Source organism: Suillus subalutaceus, assembly GCF_016647625.1.
Source record: "Suillus subalutaceus strain FC151 chromosome Unknown DFJ58scaffold_805, whole genome shotgun sequence".
Classification (NCBI taxonomy): domain Eukaryota; kingdom Fungi; phylum Basidiomycota; class Agaricomycetes; order Boletales; family Suillaceae; genus Suillus; species Suillus subalutaceus.
The window spans coordinates 1-11,027 of record NW_024541054.1 but is presented as its reverse complement, the minus strand read 5'-3'; the positions used below and the strand labels follow the sequence as shown (position 1 = coordinate 11,027).

At 47.3% G+C, this 11,027-nt stretch overlaps 4 protein-coding genes across 4 annotated transcripts; 2 read left to right on the top strand and 2 right to left on the bottom strand.

Moving 5' to 3' along the window:
* Positions 1-95: 95 nt before the first annotated feature.
* On the top strand, positions 96-3,636 carry DFJ58DRAFT_890808 (uncharacterized protein; the record flags this gene model as incomplete). Its single annotated transcript, XM_041394740.1, has 13 exons — positions 96-194; positions 247-360; positions 514-826; positions 875-1,026; positions 1,080-1,249; positions 1,312-1,454; positions 1,501-1,538; positions 1,590-1,728; positions 1,838-1,908; positions 1,977-2,236; positions 2,415-2,479; positions 3,024-3,047; positions 3,093-3,636. Coding segments are annotated over 13 exons (1,644 nt in total), but the record flags the coding sequence as incomplete, so codon positions are not given.
* A 479-nt stretch (positions 3,637-4,115) lies between these two features.
* On the top strand, positions 4,116-5,249 carry DFJ58DRAFT_850523 (uncharacterized protein; the record flags this gene model as incomplete). The annotated part of the gene is made up of 5 exons (XM_041393775.1): positions 4,116-4,163; positions 4,221-4,343; positions 4,430-4,477; positions 4,546-4,901; positions 5,117-5,249. The coding sequence occupies 5 exons, from the start codon at positions 4,116-4,118 to the stop codon at positions 5,247-5,249; spliced, it is 708 nt and encodes a 235-aa protein (XP_041234626.1).
* Positions 5,250-8,677: 3,428 nt separating this feature from the next.
* On the bottom strand, positions 8,678-9,190 carry DFJ58DRAFT_834348 (uncharacterized protein). The gene has a single exon (XM_041392237.1). The coding sequence runs from the start codon at positions 9,010-9,012 to the stop codon at positions 8,701-8,703; it is 312 nt and encodes a 103-aa protein (XP_041234625.1). The 5' UTR covers positions 9,013-9,190; the 3' UTR covers positions 8,678-8,700.
* On the bottom strand, positions 9,096-10,253 carry DFJ58DRAFT_473694 (uncharacterized protein). The gene is made up of 4 exons (XM_041380553.1): positions 9,966-10,253; positions 9,700-9,909; positions 9,245-9,650; positions 9,096-9,194 (listed from the first exon to the last, which is right to left on the bottom strand). Exons 1-4 carry the CDS (start codon positions 10,060-10,062, stop codon positions 9,131-9,133), a joined length of 777 nt encoding a protein of 258 aa, XP_041234624.1. The 5' UTR covers positions 10,063-10,253; the 3' UTR covers positions 9,096-9,130.
* Positions 10,254-11,027: the final 774 nt, after the last annotated feature.

The window sequence follows — 11,027 nt, the reverse complement described above, 5'->3', positions numbered from 1 at the left end:
CAGCAGCCTACTCGACGTTCTGGACGTCCTGGTGCTGGAACAGGAGGTAGAGTTAGTCAACTCGAGATCATTGGAGCACTCTTGGGTGCCCAGCACGTACCAGCCAGCCCAAAGGCTCCACCTCCCTCGACTCTAGGATCCCTACCAATCCGCTTGCATCCAGAACCCCGCCTCGCAAGAGAGGCCGGATGAAGGTTTTTTCGTTTTTTACTTGTAGTAACAGACTGATCACTCTGAATACATCAGAAGCCCCCTCCACCATATAGTGCCTCTGGCAAGCCGATGGATTTCTGCGCCTTCGAGACCAACAGGGGGGAAAAAGCTACAGTGGCGAAGAAACCTGCTCCCGTTGCCTCAACTGTCGAGTCCATGGATTCTGCGCCTTCGAAACCACGGGGAAAAAAGCTACATTGACGAAGAAAACTACTCCCGTTGCCTCGGACTGTCGAGCCCCCAAACCTCCAACCCAGTTTCGTACATCGTGAAGCGGGTGCACGCTTTGGTTTTTCTCAGTTCATCGTTCCCCCTGGTACAGAGCCTGACCTGCAGGCACTCAACAACCCCTTTGTGGCTGCAGCCAGGGAGAAAGCAGGCTCTTTCAGCAGGTCTAGCGCACGTCAGCCTGATGCTAACTCAGACTTATTCCAGAACCTGGATCCTACCCTTCGGCCAGTCAACACGGACCGCAAGATTCAGGAGCTGAAAGCACGGAGACATCTAGTGAGGGGTGGCGATGGAAATACTGACGACGACGACGACGACGAAGATCACACGGACAATGAAGTTGGCTGGGGAGCAGCGCAGGGGCGCGTGACTGAACATCCTGGTAAGCAAATTCAATGATCACCATCATGACATACTAAACGAGTGACAGGTTTCTCAAAAGAAGATTTACCGTCTCAACCCCATGTCGCTCGTGCTCTTCCAACCGACTTCGATTTTCAATATTCACGTGATGAAGGTGACATTAATGCAGAAAGATCTTTGGCAGATGATATCTCCAGTACTGATGATACCGCGACCAAGGTATAGTTTATTTAGTTTCCTGAAAGCCTACTAATTTTCTGTTTGTTTGGCAGCCGGCTGAACCTAAGCCAGATGATGTCTTACAGCGCCACCACCAGAAAAATGGACGCCCTCGACTTCCTGATCCACAAGTTCTTGACCTCCTACGTCACGCCGAGACAAAGTTCTTCCAAGTCAAAGGACACAAACGTCAAGACTACATCAGCAAAAGTGAAGGAATCAGGTGATGGGCCTAGAGCCACTCAACTAGGCTGGTATGGTCCACGATGGAAAAACTTCCTTGAGGTTACGAAGAGCGAGTGCCGCGCCCAAACACGCGATAGAGAACCCATTCCCCAAACTAGCGAAAGATTTGACAGGTTCCATCAACGAGATACTCATGGCTTCGCTCGTTGAATGGCTCGAGGGTGGTCAACAAGTCGAAGCGGGTAGGTCTTTTTTGCTGTCGAGATATTTTACTGACGTGTCTACCAGGTATTTGGCCTGATCGCAAGCATGATATGGCAAAACTGGTGTGTGCATTCATTGGCACGCATCCGATATCTAACGTGCTGTTATGTTAGCTGTATGAGGATTTATCAACGTGGCACTCGGACCTCAAGAAGACCGTTGCCAGTATTGTGCCCTCCATGTACGACCTCATACCTCCATCTCATGTCCCACCCCAACACGTGCTGCCTGGGTTGAAGAAGCTGCCACGGAGTTGCTCAAAGACGCTATTTTCTTACGCAACGGTGTAGATGAAATGGGAAAACCGAAAACGCCTCTCATCCTGTGCTCCGCGAGGCTTCTATCTCTTTCTTCTATACAGGGTCTTACCGTGTTGCTCGCAGGAGACCTGAGGTCTTCCAGAAGTCTTTACCGCTAGAGTGCTTGGCACTGGTTTGCACCGCGGTATTTTTTCGTCCTTCCATGTCCTACTAACAACACACTGACCACATGTTTGATAGGTTAATTGTGTCCTAGATGGCTTTGCTAAGAACGGCAGCGGAAAATCATTTCCGAAGTTCACCGCAAAGGAATACTCTTCTTTGTATACTGCTATGCTCACTAACCTGGAATCGATCATGCGTGACCCTTACCATGGACCGAAATTAGCGCGGCAACTTCGTTCCTGGGCTGCAGCTGGATGGCAAGGAGTTTTTGCTTTCGAAGTATTGCATGCTGATGAAGTTCTCACAGGGCGGAGTCCTACAAAGTCGACGGCAATGTGAATGACGCTTCGAGACATTCTCATTTGAAAATCATCCTTGATTGACGTCTTTCTATTCTTGACATTATTGCCCCGCATTGATTCTATCTCGAGCGTCGTTTAGTGTAGTATGCATCTGATTGAATGCTATTATTGATTTTGTCGATTTTTTGCTTGTGTGTACATGTGTGAACAGTCGAGCAGCTAGCAGCAGCGGCACAATTATATTTTATTGGTACAAGAGCCCTTCTCTGGGTGTCTGTGAGTTATCTGTACAGAGATCTACAGAGTGAAGTAGTACTGTAGTGAGCTGTATAGAAGGGACCAAGCTGTCGGCCTGTCACACTGTACAGTTCTGTACAGTTCTGTACAGAACCGAGTGATTTACTGATGAGTCTAATCAGAACTATTTTGTATATGTATGCAGACATAATTCAGATGTGCAAGTCATGTTTTCCGATATGATCCTATTGTTGGATTAGATACACAGATAACTAATCTACCTCTGCAAAATTTATGTGTCCAGTGTCGGATTAGAGCCAGCACTGTGTACCTCTCGCTAGTCTAGCGCTTCGGGATTTGCGTTGTATGCGATGTCTGTTTATATTCCGCATATATGGTCTGTCCCTACACTAATCCGGCCTGACTATTTTCTCGTTTCCACAGTGATATTGTTATCATGACATGTGGCACTCTTCCTTTCTCGAATAACTTCTCGCCCATTTCGCTCAGACTGATCCACGACATCCTCTCGATCGTGGTTGAATCGACCCAGTTTCACAGGTACATCTGCATGGTGGCGCAGGGCGTACTGTCTTGCGTATCAATCGTACGTTTAGTTTCATTCTCATTCTCATTCTTGTTACCTGTTCAGCTGCATCAGGAAAACTCTCCCAAGGCAAATTAGCCAAAATTCACATAAAGTCATAACATTCACATAATCACAGGTGTTTATGAATAAAGTCACTAAGGATGATAATTTAGATGTGATTATTTTAATGCAAACGAATGATTAGCAAGAGTTATCGAGAATTATCTGAACATTGAAAAAGTTGGTCTATCTATGTATGAGTTCAACCAGAAGGTGTCACAGGCTCACAGCCCTCAAGCACTGTATCACTCGTCCACTCTCGCGGGGCCATAACACTAAACCTTGGTATAAGGTGGACACTGCGCTCAATTTCCGGCTTGAATTCAACAAAACCATTCAACATATATAAGGTGAGTAGGAACTTGAACACGGACCATTGGGGGAAGAGCAGTGGCATTGATTTCGGTGGTAAGGCGAAGATGACTCGGATTCGGACTTAACCCGACGGTGCAGATATTAATTCTTGGATAAGGGCGAGGATACTGTGTATGTAGGATCAAGTGAGTGAGATGTACTGCGGAAAAGAACAACGCTTTGGTTCCTTCCGGCGCCTTCCACACTGAAAATTTTGAAAATCGAACCACCTAAATTAATAATTATAGAGCTCCCACGCTTGAATTCAACAGTCCATTTTTCACCCAACTTGCGCCACGCCGCATCTGGATTCTACACTCATCTAACTTCCAAGTCTTGAAGCTTCATCAGTGCATGCACCGTCCACTGCACCAAACTCCACTCGTCCTTCTCTGGTGATTGAAGGTACATTTTTGGCGCCTACGCCCTCTTATGGCTACCATCGTCTTTCTCCACCAAAGCCTGCCTTCCCTCTGCAGCACATGGCCTCTCTTGTCTCCGCGCCACGCAGTGCTCACGCCACGCTCCAGCAAGTTTAAACCTTCTTCCTGCTTTTCTTTTCTTTTCTTTGCCTTTCTTTTTCTCTTCGAAACTTTCGTGACCCTAGGTGACTCAAGACACTTCGACTACGCCTACCGTTACACTATTTTCGGCAGTCTTCCAAACCCCACCATGAGGGACGCCAACATTTTTGCATTTTGGAAGGCCATGCCTCGAATGGTAAGTTCCATAGCTATTATCTTCAGCTAAAACCTAAACAGACAATATTTTTAACAGAGCTGGTCTCCGCGTAACCTCTACAACCTCTGGAGGCGGTCCTGTGGTGCCGAGGCCGAGGCCATTGACTTCACTCGCTCGCCTAAGACGCTGTTTCAGCAGCGTTGGATCTCGAAAGCACTCGTACGTGCGTACCACGGTTGCCTAGGTGGAGCGACGCATTGACGTGTTCATTTTTCGGTGCTGCTTCGCCTCATAGTGTCTATGAGGCACGGAGACTCGTCGTTCATGGATCTGTCCTGCTAAATGGCAAAAAGGTGCGCCTGGTATCAGCTTCGATATACTAATGCGCATCTACAGCATACGAATGCCGACGCACGTCTAGCCCCAGGCGATGTGGTCTCCGTTGACCCTGCAGCTATTCGTTTCCCTCCAGGACCCTGAGTCTACGCTGTCCTCGTTGACACCTTTCAACCTTCCTCCATATGCGTCTCCCTTCGTTTTCATTCCTGCCTATGCAGAGGTCTCCTTCTCCACATGCAGTGCCATATACGTTCGCCACCCAACGGCACGCCCAGGATACAGTGAAATTCCAACACCTTCGACGCCGACGGTGAAGTCATTCGGCTTGCATGGGAATGGTACGCAAAGATGCGTCCAAGGACGAGGAGTAAGAAACAAATGGCGAGGGAACCAAAGAACAGATCAAAAACGCAGCTCCACCCGCACCGCCCACTTTAGGTAGCAGCACACCTCACTACTTTAAAATCGGCCGCTATCGAGGCTTCCACCCAAAAATTATCATTTCATTTCGTTCTCGCTACCGCTACTAAGACGGATGCACAACAGTTGTTCAACGCTCGAGCACTCATTTTCATAGGTGTTACATGCTCCCCTACTAACCGCTCTCCACATTCAGGTCCTCTGCTTCAGGCTTGTGCTTACTTTGCTTGTAGGAAGTTGATGTATAGCGGCGCTGCTAGTAGCCACGCTAGCGAGCTGGAAGCATTTGCGAAACTAGTTACTGTTGTCATATGTCCGTCGTTGGTCATAGCATACAAATTAGCCTACCCATACACCCATTTTTAATCAAAGACTAGTTTTTTCCCCCTGTAATGCTGTCTGATTTGGTCGGATCTGATCATCCACCCATCTAAAATCAAACAAATTAACTCTACAATGCATGATAATTTGCTTGAATAACTTCTAATTCTCGTCTTTTTATTAAGGGGTAAAATAAGCGATCTAAACAGCTAAAACTTTGAATTTGTATGATTTAGACATAATGATGGAACATTAGTTCTAAAAACATCTAATTAGCTTAGGAGATTTTTCCTGATGTGTTATTCGCACAGATGACTCTCGCTCTAGCAGATTGATGTGACGAAGAAATACTCAAGTTGGGCTTCTCAAGATGTCATGGTCAAGTTCACCGCTCCACCACACAGCACGAGAAACTTGGCTAGATTTTGTTGATGCGGCATATGGTTGAACAGTTCTTTCGGCAGATTTCAGTGTGTCCATTTTACTGTCTGAGAGAATTCGCAGACCAAGGAACTTCTAACGGGCTGTTGGGTTCAGGGCAAGCTGCACGTGAGTGTAATACCATATTGTTAGTGGCTGATCGGCACGATAGACGCTAGTCCTGCAGCCTTGCCACCTTTATCGATAATACAGTCATAAGTTAGCACACATGCACGATAAAATTAAGAATATGGCGTGTTTAAGGCATATGGAAGGCAACTTCCGTAGCGTGTTCTCATCTGTCAGTGTGGGCGCAGTGGAACTCGAGCAGAAAGAGTGCCACGTACCTGGTCGACGAATCGGCTCCTTGACGGTGTTTGAGTCTGCACTGCTTCAGCGTATACTGTGTGTATCATCTTCAAGGCTCTGTCAGCCAAAGTCTAGTTTACTAGGGGGCTTCATCTTAAGGCAGTATGCCAATATGCTCGCCAGCCTGACAAGCGGATGTACATATGGGTTCGAATTCGAAGTAATAATCGTGCATAAGTAGCAGTACTAGTGCAAATTCACAATGAATCAAGTGCTTCATATAATTTATTTATCTCAATTCTCGACTCCGATTCTCGATCGGGCTATGACTAGCCATATAGGACTACGATGTGGCTCACGAACCAAACTTCCATCTGTCTCCAACAATATTAATGTAACACACTTTTGAAAACTCCTTGCTATGTCACAGTTGTATGGTTGTCAATGAGCACGTCAATTCTCTGTTCGAACTTCGGCGCCTTTGGTTCGCAGGGGTCTTCACTGGCAGTAATAGCGCCCCCTCTGTCTTTCATTGCTAACTGGCGGCCGTGTTTAGTTGTGGTGCTTGCCTTGTAACCCTATATACAACTCCATCGGTAATGAAGTACATGCGGCACTAGCATGTGTCGACCCCCACCGTTCCCAGCTTACACTACTGCAGCATACGCAAGAGATTCCAAAGGCCCTTGGTAATGATGCACGTCAGTACATGCCTTCGACTTGAAAAGCAATGTTTCATTATTCAAATCGCAGGCTTTTATCTACTACTATAATTCCACCTGGTGAGCTTTTAATATGCATAGAACACAACCAGACTTCATGCGGCCGGATGAATGTTGCGACAATATCCTTAGCCTAGTAGAGTTGAATATTCTGGTAGTTTCTCACTTGCACGATCGCAAGTTGCATCCTACTCGTATCATAACTTACATGTAACTCAGTGCCACTCACTTGTCGACTTCCTCAGATCAAATCTATATTCGAAACTGGGACTTTGAGACTGGCGCATTTGTTGCACACCTGCGACGAGATTTACAAGTGAAATCTCTCACACCCTGACAATGAAGCTATCACGAGTAGCCTATGAAATTTCGTGCTGATTACAGTTCTTCATGGCTTGGGCGAGCGGTTGTCACGGTCCAATTGTATATGCCCGAATAACTGGCGCCCTTTGAGACACCCGGAGTATTCTACCTAAATGAACCGCACCTTGTCAGTGTATCCACTCATCGGCACCCTCAAGTCGATCGCCACATCATCGAAGGCTTTCTGGCGCCTCAAGAATGGGTTTGATGAGGCCCAACTAAACGTGTACATATACATGTGAGCGTCTGTTCTAATAGCGTCAACGATAAATACCTTCCGCGCAGTTGACAGTGATGAATCCAGGGCTAACGCATGTTCAACGACAGGATTTAATTCTTCGGCCAACTACCGTCAAACTGGGTCGTGGGTTCAGTGAGGAGTTTCAGCAGATCACGACTCTTCTTTCTTAGCAGTCCTGGGGCGGCCATTGGTGTTAGTCTTGCGCGTCCTTCGTGCATATCATAGTGACTGAGCATCTCTATAACCACCTATGCTTCCTTCGGCGTGTGCATTTCCCAGTCCTGGTAAGTCGGCACGTCAAAGACGATCCAAGAGGGGATGGATCACCAGTAAATTTAGTGTTGGGCAGGGAAAGGGAAGCGAAGGTTGGCGGATGATGCGCAAGGAAGAGGACGAGCTCCCCGTGTGCTCACGTATATGCACCCTGTATCAACTCCCAAAAAATCGAATCGAATCAAAACGCCGGCTGTATACTCCCATTGCCCGCATGTCCGACTCCCCACCTCGAAAAAATAAGCTATGCACTCACCAGCTTCTCCTATTCACTCACTCGTGCCCTCCAGAGTCTGGCCTTCACTCCATTTACAGCCGTCGATAGTGAGGCGTGCTTTGCCAAGGGCGACGACGATTAAAAGCCTGTCAACGCAAATGACTGCGCCAAGGAAAGGGGAGCGAGGAGAGGCAGGCGATGGAAGGATCTGAGCAAATGTGATAAGCTCCTCATGCGCCTACCTATATCAGCTTATAAAAGCTTGAATCAATTCTCAATGCTATCCAAAACACTCCATGTCATCCACATATCTGACGTCCCAGCTTCAACAAAGAAAAAAGTGCTTACCTTCTTTGTTCGTCTTCTTACTCATTAGCGTCCTTCCCAACCTGGCCCCCACGCTCTCCTCCTTAAACCTTCACTCCTTCCACAACTGTCTGTTGAGAGGCATGCTTTGCCAAAGGCGACGAGGATTGAAAGCCTGCCAACGCACATGATTTATTTCTAAAGATATCAGTGCGTGTAGGTATTATAGGCAAATAAGTTACGCACCTGTCTTTCCAGAAACACAATTTCCGCGTGCAGAGCACTGACCTCTGTATAACAGAGACGGGCGCTGCATGTTGGGTCGCGCCCAAACTTGAAGGTAGCTGTATCCTGGTCGATCGGGAAAGCTGCTACCTGCTCATTAATCATCTGTTTGCCGCCGATCTGCCGTACCAAACAGCTGCCGTCCATGGTGATTAATTGATTAGCAAGTGCAAGGCAGACTTGAGCACTGCGAGTTTGTTCAAGTTTGTTCGGTTCGCGTCATGCCAAACGTCGTTCATAGCGGTCGCGCAACAACTTATGTACTATGTAGTGTGTACCTAGCTCCGTCGACGACAAGAATGCCGCATCTGAATATCATTACAAAAGTATGAAGTGTATCACAAGTACCATGATCAAGAACTATAAGTGCGGCACTAAACTAGTCCACGACACCACGATGTATGCGTCAGGAGAAAGTTTGCGCAAAGTGGTGAACATAAGTACCAAGAGGATGCCACGTGCTGCAACGTACAACGTGACATATAATGCATAGACAATAAGGTACACCGCAGTCGGTATGTCCAGGACGTTAAAGATAAATAAAGTGAAAATACAAGGCCAGGGTGTGCAAGTTATAGCGACGGCACTGATGCGCCATAGCAAGTGTTCCAAGTATGTGGGGAAGGCAAAAGTCCAAGCCACACAATGGATGCCGCCAAATGTGGTTGCCATGAGCAACCCAGCAAGCAAAGAACCGCCGTGTCCAAATCTTCGAGTTTGATGCTGCCATCAAATGTTAGAACTCGGAGCTTTCGAGATGTAGGAACAGCACTGAGCAAGCCCGACAGTTCTATAATTGGGCGGAAACTGGAGCCAAGATCCCAAGCCGAGCGAGTTCATCTCTATCACTGGTACTAAGGCAGACATAATCAGCAGCGGTATAATTGCTAACGTGTATACGTACTCAATGTAATTCTCTGGCCTTGATTCGGTCGACTTCCAGTACACTGGATGTGGACATTTCACGTTGAGAGGCTTGTTCCACCACACAGCATAAGTTAGGAAATTGAGAACCGCAAAAGCGAGTGTCCCCACTTCGAGCTGGGTGGTTTCGAGGTGATAGATGGCGCGGGTGATGAGTTGCATAACAAACCAGGCCACTTGAATGATGACCAATCCTTTCGATATCGCATTGCCTTTGCTCCTGTCCTGGATCTGGTTTGCTGTCAGGGTAGGGGCGTCGATACACCTGTCACGTATCAGCATGAGGATCTCGTCAGGCTGTAGTGTGTGGTAGGGGTTCCCGTCCACATAAAGCATGAAACCACCCATCAGCACAAAGAGGCTGTGTGTCTGAGTCCACGTATAATCTAAGGATGCACATGAATCAGCGTTTGGATGAGCACGATTTGGGCTTACCTTCAGATTTCTCTGAGAGATCAGCCTTAGCCAACCCCTTGACCCACCTCATAAGAGCACCAGGGAAATGCCAGAGAAACGCCGGCACAAATAATGCACATTTAGCAAGCACTGTGAGAAGGAGGCGAAAGAAGTGAGGGAGGTGAAAGATGCGATGGAGGCGAAAGAAGCGAAGAAGGCGAGGCTGAGGTACTTCAACAGATTCCTTTTCTAAGGGACATGTGTTGTAAGTTATGAGATGTAGAATTTCCAAAGGTACAACTCGCCTTCATGAGACTCCGACTTCGGACCACGCTGGGATACCCCGATTCCTTGAACTGTCTTGTAACCTGACGAGCACTGAACGACTGACGCATAGCCCATGCGACAATTAGTTCTGGAGCGAGAAGTGCCATTATCATGATCCCAAGTCGCCCGCCGTAGGATATGAAGGGTGTTGTCTTTGGGACTCGGAATATTAGGGTGAATGGCGGTGTAGATACACGCAAATATAGTGAGAACGGAGCTGGAGACGATTGTCCATCGAGTTTCTTGTCGTGAATGATGGGGGCTTTAAAACTGTCGCCAGTAGTTGTATTTGTTGTATTTGTTGTAGGTGTAGCTTGGATCACTCCAAAGAGGTAGAAGAAGATGCAGAAAAGTACTACTAGTAAGCGCATTATTGGATGTCACTTTGGGGTGTATCGCACGCATCTTGTTCACTATTTGTATTTTTACTGGTAGGCATCAGTAAAATGTACAATGATTGAGGGCCTGGCTTGCCTGATATTCGCAGCACTGTGACAAGGAAGTTAATGAATGTGCATAATGCAACTACTTCCGATCGGGAGCGTTTGAGTGATTGGAATGCAGGTGGAGCTCAGGCGCGAGGTGGACGCGAATTGGTTCCGCGGGATCATGGCAAACGTTAACGTTTCCGTCCTTACATATATGTTACTAGTGCCCATGGCAAGTAGCCGCAGTGCAAATTCGCAATTCAAGTACTTTAATCTATGATTCTCCAACTTCTTCATCGGGCTGTCAGTGAGCTCAAACGAACCACACTGCAGCGGTCCATCTGCCCCAATAATATAACACACTCTTGAAAACTCCTTCAAGTAGCTATCTCACGGTGGCAGTGCTTGTCGATGAGCATGTCGATTCTTTGTTCGAACTTTGACATTCTTTGATTCGCAGGAGTCCTGACCGGTAGTCTACCAGTGACTGCGCCCCCCTCTGTCTTTCACCGCTAACTGACGGCTGTTGTTGAGTTGTGGTGCTTGCCTTGTAACCCTATGTTAAACTGAATCGCGGTAATGAAGTGTACATGCGGCTGCACTGGCATGTGT

What these genes read in the sequence shown, in the direction of transcription:
- DFJ58DRAFT_473694 (XM_041380553.1), bottom strand. Translation starts at nt 10,062, where the DNA reads ATGGGCTATGCGTCAGTCGTTCAGTGCTCGTCAGGTTACAAGACAGTT. An exon ending in TCTCTCAGAGAAATCTGAAG is followed by an intron (nt 9,651 to 9,699) that starts GTAAGCCCAAAT and finishes GTGCATCCTTAG; the next exon opens with ATTATACGTGGACTCAGACA. An exon ending in AGGCCAGAGAATTACATTGA is followed by an intron (nt 9,195 to 9,244) that starts GTACGTATACAC and finishes TGTCTGCCTTAG; the next exon opens with TACCAGTGATAGAGATGAAC.
- DFJ58DRAFT_834348 (XM_041392237.1), bottom strand. Translation starts at nt 9,012, where the DNA reads ATGGCAACCACATTTGGCGGCATCCATTGTGTGGCTTGGACTTTTGCC.